General features: G+C 38.2%; 1 protein-coding gene and 1 long non-coding RNA gene across 3 annotated transcripts in view; both read left to right on the top strand.

The window, feature by feature from the left end:
• Positions 1-13,678, top strand: part of LOC131105642 (protocadherin-1-like) — a 123,026-nt gene that overhangs the window by 78,780 nt on the left and 30,568 nt on the right. The window contains exon 5 of one of the 2 annotated variants that reach the window (XM_058054023.2): positions 11,047-11,210. The exons of the other annotated variant lie outside the window; for it this stretch is intronic. Within the exon in view, the coding sequence (XP_057910006.2) occupies positions 11,047-11,108 (62 nt within the window). The 3' untranslated portion in view covers positions 11,109-11,210. Of the gene's footprint in view, positions 1-11,046; positions 11,211-13,678 lie in introns of those variants that run through there. 2 annotated transcript variants of the gene reach the window in all.
• LOC144894913 (uncharacterized) lies at positions 1,366-5,264 on the top strand. The gene is made up of 5 exons (XR_013625460.1): positions 1,366-1,781; positions 1,849-1,885; positions 1,916-3,024; positions 3,093-4,824; positions 5,025-5,264. It is a non-coding gene; the product is annotated as an uncharacterized LOC144894913 (long non-coding RNA).

The following is a 13,678-nucleotide window of genomic DNA, read 5'->3' as shown; positions in this document are numbered from 1 at the left end:
GCGGCGGTGGAGGAGCTCATTGCGGCCCACTCGACCGACCGCTGTTTGTTTGGACACAGTGTGGCGTTTAAGTCCATCTCTGCCTCATTAAAGGACATCACAGTTCCCAGTGTTTGCTTTGATGGAGACGCGCCGCATGTCCGCCATCGCCGCGTGTCTCTGGGGTGTCGTCTCTGTAGTCCCGCCCACGACACGTTTCACACTTTCTTTTGGACTGTGACTCATCTTCTTCCTCCGCAGACGAGGAAGTGGAGTTCAGCTTGGCTTCCTTCCATAACTTTCATCTTTTTTGGCCTTTCATTCTGTTTTCTTTATTAGCCTGAAGTGGACATTGATTGGATGGGAGGGGCGTGGCCACATGCTCGGATGTGGAGCGCTGCTTAGCCGTGTCGCCGAGTGGATGCTAATGCTAACCGCGTTGTTAGAGCCCTCACTCTAATATATAAGTGCCACCGGTGCATCCTATAAGGTGGTTTTACGCACCATGAGTTTATGCTATCAGGTGCCACCAGTGCATCCTACCAAGTGATATAAGTGCCATAAGTGGTTTTCGTCCTATCAAGTGATAAGTGCCACCAGTGCATCCTATCAGGTCATATAAGTGCCACCAGTGCATCCTACCAAGTGATATCAGTGCCAAAGTGGTTTTCGTCCTATCAAGTGATAAGTGCCACCGGTGCATCCTATCAGGTGGTGATAAGTGCCACCAGTGCATCCTACCAAGTGATATCAGTGCCAAAGTGGTTTTCATCCTATCAGGTGATGATAAGTGCCACCGGTGCATCCTCTCAGGTCATATAAGTGCCACCGGTGCATCCTATCAGGTGGTGATAAGTGCCACCAGTGCATCCTACCAAGTGATATCAGTTCCACAAGTGATGATAAGTGCCACCGGTGCATCCTATCAGGTGGTGATAAGTGCCACCAGTGCATCCTACCAAGTGATATCAGTGCCAAAGTGGTTTTCATCCTATCAGGTGATGATAAGTGCCACCAGTGCATCCTCTCAGGTCATATAAGTGCCACCAGTGCATCCTATCAGGTGGTGATAAGTGCCACCAGTGCATCCTACCAAGTGATATAAGTGCCACAAGTGGTTTTCATCCTATCAGGTGATGATAAGTGCCACCAGTGCATCCTCTCAGGTCATATAAGTGCCACCGGTGCATCCTATCAGGTGGTGATAAGTGCCACCAGTGCATCCTACCAAGTGATATCAGTTCCACAAGTGATGATAAGTGCCACCGGTGCATCCTATCAGGTGGTGATAAGTGCCACCAGTGTATCCTACCAAGTGATATCAGTGCCAAAGTGGTTTTCATCCTATCAGGTGATGATAAGTGCCACCGGTGCATCCTCTCAGGTCATATAAGTGCCACCGGTGCATCCTATCAGGTGGTGATAAGTGCCACCAGTGCATCCTACCAAGTGATATCAGTTCCACAAGTGATGATAAGTGCCACCGGTGCATCCTATCAGGTGATGATAAGTGCCACCGGTGCATCCTATCAGGTCATATAAGTGCCACCAGTGCATCCTATCAGGTGATATAAGTGCCATAAGTGGTTTTCATCTTATCAGGTGATAAGTGCCACCGGTGCATCCTATCAGGTGGTCATAAGTGCCACCAGTGCATCCTACCAAGTGATATAAGTGCCACAAGTGGTTTTCATCCTATCAGGTGATGATAAGTGCCACCGGTGCATCCTACCAGGTGATAAGTGCCACCAGTGCATCCTACGAGGTGATATAAGTGCCATATGTGGTTTTCATCCTATCAGGTGATGAGTGTCACCAGTGTATCCTATCAGGTGACATAAGTGTCATAAGTGGTTTTCATCCTATCAGGTGATACAAGCACCGTAAGTGTTTTTCATCCTATCGGGTGATAAGTGCCACCGGTGCATCCTATCAGGTGACATAAGCGCCATAAGTGGTTTTCATCCTATCAGGTGATATAAGCACCGTAAGTGTTTTTCATCCTATCAGGTGATGGATAAGTACCACCGGTGCATCCTATCAGGTTATATAAGAACCATGAGTTCATCCTATCAGCTGTTCAATGTCATCAGTGCGTCCTATCAGGTGATGATAAGTGCCACCAGTGCATCCTATCAGGTGATAAGTGCCACCAGTGCATCCTATCAGGTGATAAGTGCCACCAGTGCATCCTATCAGGTGACATAAGCGCCATAAGTGGTTTTCATCCTATCAGGTGATGATAAGCGCCACCAGTGCATCCTATCAGGTGACATAAGCGGCGTAAGTGGTTTTCATCCTATCAGGTTATGATGCGAGAAGAGCAGAGCGACTATATGCGCAGTCAAGGTGCCAGGCTTCAAGGAGAGGTAAAAAGTGAGCAAAGGCTTTGAAAAAGCATCCATTGAGAGGACAGCTGGAGGATGTAGAAACACTTGAGACAGGAAGAATGAGCCACAGGTCAGACCTTCAACAATAAAGCCCAAAAAAAAGAAGCTAAAAGCGTCCTTTGTGTCGGGGAGGAAGTGGATCTTGGCCCTCCGCTCTCACGCAGCCATTTAACTGATTTCATTCTACAAAATGGAGTCTCGCTGTCAGTCGACGCAGCACCGCCCACCCCCCCCCCATACCCCCCCCCCACCACCACCACCACCACCACCCGCTCTCTGAGCTGTCACATTTGTAAACGCTGTCCTCAGCCTCTTTGCTGTAAATCTTTTTAACAGACGACATTAAAAGCAACATCGACGCAAAGAACGAGCTGGTAAAAGCTGACGTTGTTAGCTTGCCTTAGCTAATGCTAGCTGCTCGCCGGAGCACGCCGCTGCAATAACAGTCCAAAAATAAATGGTTTTTGCTTATGTATGTGTTATTAACACATATGCAGGTATGTGATACTTTTTTCTGGACTATAAGTCACTCCGGAGGTAGAAAAAAACATACATAAGTCGCACCGGAGTATAAGACGCACAAGGTCAAAAATGCATAATTAGGTAGAAAAAAAAAACATACATAAGTCGCACAAGGCCAAATATGCATAATTAGGTAGAAAAAAAAACATACATAAGTCGCACTGGAGTATAAGTCCCACAAGGCCAAAAATGCATAATTAGGTAGAAAAAAACATACATAAGTCGCACTGGAGTATAAGATACACAAGGCCAAAAATGCATAATTAGGTAGAAAAAACATACATAAGTCGCTCTGGAGTATAAGTCACAGGAACAGCCAACCTATGAAAAATACATACATACATAAGTTGCACTGGAGTATACATAAGTCGCACAAGACCAAAAATGCATAATTTAAAAAAAAATCAGTGGGAGGTTGAAATAAAGGCTGGAGCAGAAAAAATAAAATTAAAAATTTAAAATTTAAAATTTAAAATTTAAAATTTAAAATTTAAAATTTAAAATTTAAAATTTAAAATTTAAAATTTCTCTGAAAAAAATACATGGGAGGTTGAAATAAATGCTGGAGCAGAAAAAATAATAATAAAAATTAAAAAAAATTAAAAATTAACTTTGCACATGCATGTCTTAGTGACGGTAAGGAAACATGTGAAGCAGCGTTCCGGTCTTCCCAGACTGCTTTGCAGGAAGAGTGTCCACTTAAGAATCGGACAGAAGCGGCGTGCCATGCAATTGTGCCGCGTGAAAAGGAAGTCTGCGGCAGTGAAAAGAGCAGTGGACTCGGCAGGGTTAGATTATCACGGCGAGCGGCGGTTCGCCGTCATTTGACTTAGCTTTGAATTTTGCTTTTCACCGAGCCAGACAACATTCAGCGGCGTGAAAATGCCACAGAGACCTTGCCACCTTTGTGTTTCTTCGTCTTTTGTGAGCGCGGCGGATGGAGGCTGACGCGCGGCTCGCCGGCCTCTGCTCGGCTCGCATCAATCCTGTCTCGAATTCCAAAAATCCACCGACCCACCGAGCTCGCTTCATACTGTCTGCAACGAGCGTCTTTGATTTATTTTCTTCTTAACCGATTGCTCCCCTCAGACAAGAATTTGTCATGAATGACGTGTCTTGATTGGTGCACTTAGCACACTTTTGAGTGCATAAGTGTGTTCATGCTGAGAACTACGCTAAAATACAAATGTTAGGAATGGAATATTTTCCCTCTGCTATCAACAAGCCTTTAAAACATTGAATTAAATAATTAGGTAGAAAAAGTAGAAAAAAGGTAGAAAAAAACATACATAAGTTGCACTGGAGTATAAGTCACACAAGGTCAAAAATGCATAATTAGGTAGAAAAAAACATACATAAGTCGCCCTGGAGTATAAGTCGCACAAGGTCAAAATTGCATAATTAGGTCGAAAAAACATACATAAGTCGCACTGGAGTATAAGTCGCACAAGACCAAAAATGCATTTTTAGGTAGAAAAAAAACATACATAAGTTGCACTGGAGTATAAGTCGCACAAGGTCAAAATTGCATAATTAGGTCGAAAAAACATACATAAGTCGCACTGGAGTATAAGTCGCACAAGGTCAAAAATGTATAATTAGGTAGAAAAAAAACATACATAAGTCGCAATGGAGTATAAGTCGCACAAGGCCAAAATTGCATAATTAGGTCGAAAAAACATACATAAGTCGCACTGGAGTATAAGTCGCACAAGACCAAAAATGCATATTTAGGTAGAAAAAAAAACATACATAAGTCGCACTGGAGTATAAGTTGCACAAGGTCAAAATTGCATAATTAGGTCGAAAAAACATACATAAGTCGCACTGGAGTATAAGTTGCACAAGGCCAAAAATGCATAATTAGGTAGAAAAAAATATACATAAGTCGCACTGGAGTATAAGTCACACAAGACCAAAAATGCATATTTAGGTAGAAAAAAACATACATAAGTCGCAATGGAGTATAAGTCGCACAAGGACAAAAATGCATAATTAGGTAGAAAAAAAATATACATAAGTCGCACTGGAGTATAAGTCGCACAAGACCAAAAATGCATATTTAGGTAGAAAAAAAACATACATAAGTCGCAATGGAGTATAAGTCGCACAAGGACAAAAATGCATATTTAGGTAGAAAAAAAACATACATAAGTCGCAATGGAGTATAAGTCACACAAGGCCAAAAATGCATAATTAGGTAGAAAAAACATACATAAGTCGCACTGGAGTATAAGTCACACAAGGTCAAAAATGCATAATTAGGTTTTAATTTTAAATTTAAAATATTTCATGAAATTTCTCTGAACAAATCCGTGGGAGGTTGAAATAAATGCTGGAGCAGAAAAAAATAATAAAAATTAAAAAAAAATTTTTTTTTAAATTTAAAAAATTTTTAAAAATTAAACAAATTTCAAAAATTTAAAAAAATTAAAAATTGAAATAAATGCTGACGCAGAAATAATAATAAAAAAATTTAGAAATTAAATTTAAAATTTACATTTTTTAATTAAAAATTTAAAATAAAAACAAATAAAAATAAAACTTGATCGGTGGTAACAGGAGTAGTGCTAGTACTCTGATGTAAAGTACTTTGCAGGCGACTTAAGAGGACACACATGAGCTTGCGTGCGCGCTCTTGCAATAAAAACGTGAACGTTTCAGTTCTGCGTGGTTTCCTATGGTTCAGCGACTCTGCGGTCGGCGTTGAGTTTAATGAAGTCGCCGCTGTCCTCCGCAGCCTGGGGGTCATTTAATGAGCTGCACACTCGTGGCTCGGTTGGTCACGGTTGGACCTTGTTCCTCCTCTGGTGAACGTTTGCATTTAGCCACACTTTCATGATTGCCCTTGAAGCCGCTCGTCTTCGCCGCTCTCCTCTCGGCCTTTTTGTCTTCTTTAAAGGCTACAAATGATGCTGCGGTTTGAGGCCCGTCCTCTGATTGGAGGGCCACTCCACAGCAAGGACGACTTTACGGTGGAGAAAAGTTGAAGGTGTTTCCTGCCGGATGTGTAATTAGTCACGTATACGGCCGTTGAACTCTCATTTCCATGCAGATGGAAAAAAAAAAAAAAAAAAAAAACACGAGAGCGGCAATCAGCGCTTCTACACGCCTACAGCGTGCACCACTCATCCACCGTCCAGCCGTGGTGAAACTGGCAGGAGTCACTGAAGGGAGCGCTTGTTTGCTTTTCGAGCTAGCTTTGTACATAACACGCTGATTAGCATAGTGCAAATGTTTACCCCGTTTCACAGGAAGTGACTCCAGACAAAATGTGTCCTAATGAGGAAAGACGGCAAATAAGACACATTTCGTACATCAATCACACTTGGTTCGATTTCCGTTATACAGTTATACAGCTGCCAGGTGACGACCTGTGAGGCGTCTTTGTCTTAAACTACACACTCTCAGATATTTGTGCGGCGTTTTTGTGTCCTTGTTAGACCAAATTTGTGCTGCTCTCTGAAGGGAGTAGTTAACAGCATGGTAAGAGATTTTAGTTTTAGTTTAGATTTTTAGATGGCTTTTCTAATCATCTATTAGCCTTATAAAATGATGAAGTTGGATTAGCAGCCATACCAGGAGATTGATGCAGAGGACTGACAGTTGTTGATAGTAGGCCTCTATGCAAAAATGTACATCCTTCTTTAAAAATCATCTCATTCATTTTCATTGTTTGGGAAATGGATAAAAAATTTTGGGAAATGGAAAAAAATGTTTGTGAAATGCATGAAAATTTTTTTTCTTTGGAAAACACTCTCAGATATGTCTTCTTGCAGAGTTGTGCAGCGTTTTTCTGTCCTTGTTAGACCCAGTTTGTGCTGCTCTCTGAAGGGAGTAGTTAACGGTTACTTTAGATTTTTAGATGGCCTTCATTGTTTGTGAAATGGATAAAAATGTTTGTGAAATGAAAGAAATTGTTCGCAAAATGCATGAAAAATTTTTTTTCTTTGGAAAACAAAGACATTTGTCTTAAATATGCGTTGTTTTTCTGTCCTTGTTAGACCCAGTTTGGGCTGCTCTCTGAAGGTTAACAGCATGGTAAGAGATTTTAGTTTAGATTTTTATTATTATTTTTATTACACAATTATGATTATTATGATTATTATGATTATTATGATGATGATGATTATTATTATTTCATACAGTATCTAGAGGGCTCTAATAATGTTAAGTAGTGTATTTTGAAGATTGTATATTATGGAAACATTTAAGAGGTGTAATTTTACAAAATGATGTGTGTCTGCTGACTTCAGGGACATCCCGTAGTTTGCAGTTTTTTTATTCTTTTGCAGCACAAGCATCCTTGTTAACTCTCCAAAATCCGCCATTTCACCTCCGAAACTATTCAAGTACTTTTATTTTTGTTTGCTCTTTTGTTTTTTCCCGAGCGTATTTCCCAAACGTTCGCGTTTGCTCCTTGCCAACCGGCGCCATCATCATCATCACCATCATCATCATCATCACCATCATCTCCGAGTCGTACCTCTTCCTCTCCGCCTCACCTTTAAATGTTGCGCTCAAATGGCACGTGGGAAGATGCCTGCAAGCTAGCCGCCTTTCATTCGGCGCCCATGTGACCCACTTCCCACTCCATGACATGTGGAGGAGGAGGAGGAGGAGGCGGAGGAGGAGGAGGTGCTGAGGATGTCTACCAAAGTGGCCAGAGGGAGGTGCCGTTAAACGGGGACAACGTGCTCAATAAGGAGCAGATGCTCTCGCCACGGGTGGGATTCGGGGGGGAGGATGAGGAGGAGGAGGAGGAGGGAAGAAAAAAAAAACATGGACGACAACATGACCACTCACTCGGTCCAAGAACCACGAGCAGGTCACGCTAGGTCTGTGATGGACGCGTTGCTTTTTACACCCGATGCCGCCACGAGCATTGAAAAACAGGAAATGACAGCAATAAAAATCCCCCCCCACCCCACAAAAGTCACAGCCGGCGAGATGGAGATTATGAATATGATATTATTAGTAATAAAATATTACTGTCATGTCGCCACAAACATCTGACAGAAACATTGAAACAAACATTGAAAGAAAACGTTCATGGATCGTATTTGTTGTTTTTACTTTTTTCATATTTTTTTTTGACTTTTTGCTGGTTGTGATGGATGTCTCCGGGAAGTTCAGGTGCCATAAAAGCAGCGGCTAACATGCTAAGCGAATGATGAGCTAATGATGACACCTTCATGCAGGTAATTGATACGAGGAAGTCGTGCTTTAGGTGCATTATGGGTGTGTTTTAAGGTGCGTTTTAGTGTGTTTTAAGGTGCATTTTAGTGTGTTTTAAGGTGCATTTTAGTGCGTTTTGTTTGTGTGAATTTTTAGATGCACTTTGAGGAAGTCATGCTGTCTTTTTAGCATGCTGTGGTTGATTTTAGGTGCATTTTAATAGGTTTTAGGTGCATTTTAATAGGTTATAGGTGCATTATGGGTGTCTTTTAAGGTGCATTTTAGTGTGTTTTAAGGTGCATTTTAGTGTGTTTTAAGGTGCATTTTAGTGCGTTTTGTTTGTGTGAATTTTTAGATGCACTTTGAGGAAGTCATGCTGTCTTTTTAGCATGCTGTGGTTGATTTTAGGTGCATTTTAATAGGTTTTAGGTGCATTTTAATAGGTTTTAGGTGCATTATGGGTGTCTTTTAAGGTGCGTTTTAGTGTGTTTTAAGTTGCATTTTAGTGCGTTTTGTTTGTGTGAATTTTTAGATGCACTTTGAGGAAGTCATGCTGTCTTTTTAGCATGCTGTGGTTGATTTTAGGTGCATTTTAATAGGTTTTAGGTGCATTTTAATAGGTTATAGGTGCATTATGGGTGTCTTTTAAGGTGCATTTTAGTGTGTTTTAAGGTGCATTTTAGTGTGTTTTAAGTTGCATTTTAGTGTCTTTTGTTTGTTTGAATTTTTGTAGATGCATTTTGAGGAAGTCATGCTGTCTTTTTAGCATGCTGTGGTCGATTTTAGGTGCATTTTAATAGGTTTTAGGTGCATTATGGGTGTGTTTTAAGGTGCATTTTAGTGTGTTTTAAGTTGCATTTTAGTGTCTTTTGTTTGTGTGAATTTTTAGATGCATTTTGAGGAAGTCATGCTGTCTTTTTAGCATGCTGTGGTCGATTTTAGGTGCATTTTAATAGGTTTTAGGTGCATTTTAATAGGTTTTAGGTGCATTTTAATAGGTTTTAGGTGCATTTTAATAGGTTATAGGTGCATTATGGCTGTCTTTTAAGGTGCATTTTAGTGTGTTTTAAGTTGCATTTTAGTGTCTTTTGTTTGTGTGAATTTTTAGATGCATTTTGAGGAAGTCATGCTGTCTTTTTAGCATGCTGTGGTCGATTTTAGGTGCATTTTAATAGGTTTTAGGTGCATTTTAATAGGTTTTAGGTGCATTTTAATAGGTTTTAGGTGCATTTTAATAGGTTATAGGTGCATTATGGGTGTCTTTTAAGGTGCATTTTAGTGTGTTTTAAGGTGCATTTTAGTGTGTTTTAAGTTGCATTTTAGTGTCTTTTGTTTGTTTGAATTTTTGTAGATGCATTTTGAGGAAGTCATGCTGTCTTTTTAGCATGCTGTGGTCGATTTTAGGTGCATTTTAATAGGTTTTAGGTACATTATGGGTGTCTTTTAAGGTGCATTTTAGTGTGTTTTAAGGTGTATTTTAGTGTGTTTTAAGGTGTATTTTAGTGTGTTTTGTTTGTGTGAATTTTTAGATGCACTTTGAGGAAGTCATGCTGTCTTTTTAGCATGCTGTGGTCGATTTTAGGTGCATTTTAATAGGTTTTAGGTACATTTTAATAGGTTTTAGGTGCATTTTAATAGGTTTTAGGTGCATTTTAATAGGTTTTAGGTGCATTTTAATAGGTTTTAGATGCATTATGGGTGTGTTTTAAGGTGCATTTTAGTGTGTTTTAAGTTGCATTTTAGTGTCTGTTGTTTGTTTGAATTTTTGTAGATGCATTTTGATGAAGTCATGCTGTCTTTTTAGCGTGCTGTGGTCGATATTAGGTGCCTTTTAATAGGTTTTAGGTGCATTATGGGTGAATTTTAAGGAGCATTTTAGTTGTGTTATTTGGCACATTTTAGTGTATTTTTGCTGCGTTTTAATATATTTTTTTGCATTTTTGGTTGCATTTTAGTGCAGTATAGTTACCTTTTGATGTGCATTTTAGTATATCTTTCATTTTGGGTTGCATTTTAGTGCGTTATAGTTGCCTTTTTAAATGCATTTTAGTGTGTTTTAAGGTGCATTTTAGTGTCTTTTGTTTGTTCATGTGAACTTTTAGATGAATTTTAGCTGTGTTATTCGGCACATTTTAGTGTGTCCTGAAATGCATTTTAGATAAGTGCGTTTCAGACGCATGTTAGGTGCACTTAGTTTGTTTTTTGCATGTATTTTAGGTACATTTTAGTGTATTTCTGTTGCGTTTTTGTATGTATTTTGCATTATTGCAAAATTTTTGCAAAATTTTTAGGTTTTAGTATATATTTTGGCGGGATTCGGGTGCAATTTTGTGCATTTAGGTGTGTTTTAGGTACATTTATATGTATTTTAGTTGCATTTTAGCATATTTTTCATTTTGGGTTGCATTTTAGTGCGTTATAGTTGCCTTTTTAGGTGCATTTTAGTGTATTTTTTGTAAGATTTAGTGCATTTAGGTGTTTTTTTAGTGTATTTCAGGTTCATTTTAATTTGTTGTAGTGTGTTTATGTGTTTATGTGTTGTGCTTTGCTGACAAAATAATAACACACACAGCATATTTTCTTTTTCTGCTCTTTCTGACACTATTTACTGTTTGGTTATATTTCTTTTGTAGAGCGCTTTTAAGTGTCCCATAAAGTGCGATATCCATTAGATGAATTATGATTCATGCGAGGATGACTTCAGCGTATCCCGGTGTAATAAATGATTATTAATGTACCTTTTATCTGCAGTAAGGATTCATTTAGTTTGATTGCACTTTTTTTTTTTTTTTTTTTTAAAGGCAGCTTCTTTTTGCTTTTTTTTTTTCTCTCAGCAGTTTTGAATTGATGCTCCACTTTTTTGGCTTTTTTTTTTTTTTTTTTTTTTTTCAACATGATGAAGTTTTTTTTCTGCATGGAATGTTCTTTGTGCGTTGCGTACCTGAGGTGTAAGACGTGCGTGTCTATCCTCTTGTAGGTGCAGCGTCGTCCAGCAGTCAGCCGGAGAGCCGGGTGGCCGGACTTAAACGCCTGCCTTAAGACAAAAACTAAAGACACAAAGAGCATCAAAGCTTCTTCTTTTTCTTCTTCTTTCTCACTTTGAAATTTTTGAAACAAAAATGAAGTCGTCAACGTTTTTTTTTTTTTTTTTTTTTTTTTTTTGTGATGTTTTTTTTTTCTTTCTTGGAACACGGAGAACATGTTGAGAATAAGAAGAAGGACGTGAAAGTTTGCTTCTTCTCCATGGATGGATGGAAAAGGAAGGTTCCCGTGGACACGCTGGATTATCATGGCATTTTTTTTTTTTTTTTTTCCTACTTCACGGTCACATGAGGAGCTTTCATATACGGGAGACGGTTCCAAGACTGGCGGTCTGAAGAAGTCAAAGCTGATGCTGAAGTCTTTTAAACCCACAAGAAGCCACAAATCGTGTTGTTTTTAAGATAAAACGATGGAGTGCATAAAAACCGGGTGATATTTAAGATGTTTTAGATGTTGCATAAACGTCTCTTCTTAGTGACCGCTTAAGTCGACGTCAACAACATCGACAACAGTACCGTTCTACAACCGTATAGTACGTACCTCCAACTCGCAAACATCATCCATCCTCAGGATAACGCTTTCATTGTCAGGACACTGCCTCGAGGTGCATTCACTGACACTCCAAACTCATCATTATGCGTGGATCAGAAAATAAGACATGCTGGGAAATGCCAGGAAATACATAATCGATAAAAAACAGCCAAAGCAAGGCACATATTTTTTGACGTTATACAAAGCGCTTTATAGAAAAAATGGTAGAATCGATTAAGAAAATATAACATCATTCCATATAAAATTCCATAAATCATTCCATTAAAAAAAGAGTGCTGTTAACTACTCCCTTCAGAGAGCAGCACAAACTGGGTCTAACAAGGACAGAAAAACGCTGCACGACTCTGCAAGAAGACATATCTGGGAGTGTTTTCCAAAGAAAAACACATTTTCATACATTTCACAAACATTTTTTTTCCATTTCAAAAACATTTTTATCCATTTCATAAACAATGAAAATGAATTAGATGATTTTCAAACTTTGGAGCGGTAGTGTATATTTTCATACATACATATATCTTTTATTGATTTGTTTTATTGGCAACATATTTTCATTGGGAGCTTTCAATACATACAAATATATTGACTTATTTTGCACATTGTTAAACATGGTGATTAATCATGATTATTTAAAAAAAACTGTGATAAACATTGTCATTATTTAATTCAATGAATTCATATACTTATAGGATTTATGATCTGTCACCCTATTAAGGTATTTCTATTGTTAAAAATAGACTTAAAATAGCTTTTATGGCATAGAATAAGCTTTTGGAAATGAACTAGCTTACCTGACACGTGTAAGGCTAAATGCTAGCTAGTTTCTATAGCGTGTTTTCTTTGAATGAATTCAAGTAATATTGTTAGAAGAGTTTAAATGTAATATTTGACACCCTATTAAAACAATGTATTTGTTAATTAGGTTTAAAATGAGAATTTATGGCAAAAAAAACTAATTGAGCTTAAACTTGTAGGTTTAAGCTAGCTAGTTTCGCTAGCCTGTTTTCTTTGAATTCATTGCCAAAATAGTAAGAAGACCCAAATTGTAATATTTGACACCCTATTAAAGCACATAAAATGAGATTTTATGGCATAAAATAAGCTTTTGGAAAAGATACTGCCATTTTGGGGACACACCATGACTTCTTGTGAGTTTAGGCTAAAAGCTAGCTAGTTTTGCTAGACTGTTTTCTTTGAATTCATTGACAAAATAGTAAGAAGAGCTGAATTATTATATTTGACACGTGTTTTAAAATTAGATTTTATGGCAAAAACTAAGCTTTTGGAAAAGATACTGCCATTTTGGAGACACACCATGGCTTCTTATGAGTTAAGGCTAAAAGCTAGCTAGTTTCGCTAGTCTGTTTTCTTTGAATTCATTGCCAAAATAATAATAAGACCCAAATTGTAATATTTGACACCCTATTAAAGCACATAAAATGAGATTTTATGGCAAAAAATAAGCTTTTTTGAAAAGATACTGCCATTTTGGGGACACACCGTAGCTTCTTGTGGGTTTAGGCTAAAAGCTAGCTAGTTTTGCTAGCCTGTTTTCTTTGAATTCATTGCCAAAATAGTAAGAAGAGCTGAATTGTTATATTTGACACCCAATTAAAGCAATGTATTTGTTACATAGGTTTAAAATTAGATTTTATGGCGAAAAATAAGTGTTTGGAAAAGACTTTTTGTGGGTTTGGGCTAAAAGCTAGCTAGTTTTGCTAGCCTGTTTTTCTTTGAATTCATTGACAAAATATTAAGAAGAGTTGAATTATTAGCAATGTATTTATTACTTAGGTTTAAAACTAGATTTTATGGCAAAAATTAAGCTTTTGGAAAAGATGCTGCCATTTTGGGGACATTCCGTGGCTTCTTGTGGGTTTAGGCTAAAAGCTAGCTAGTTTTGCTAGCCTGTTTTTCTTTGAATTTATTGCCAAAATAGTAAGAAGAGCTGAATTGTTATATTTGAAACTCTAAAGTGAAAGCATTCCAATTGTTAAAAAGACAATTTTTGGGGG

This window comes from Doryrhamphus excisus, linkage group LG23, assembly GCF_037039965.1.
Source record: "Doryrhamphus excisus strain RoL-2023G ecotype Guam linkage group LG23, RoL_Dexc_Guam_v1.1, whole genome shotgun sequence".
In the NCBI taxonomy this organism is placed as follows: Eukaryota; Metazoa; Chordata; class Actinopteri; order Syngnathiformes; family Syngnathidae; genus Doryrhamphus; species Doryrhamphus excisus.
Note: the sequence above shows the minus strand (reverse complement) of the source record. Positions and strands in the feature narration are given on the sequence as shown.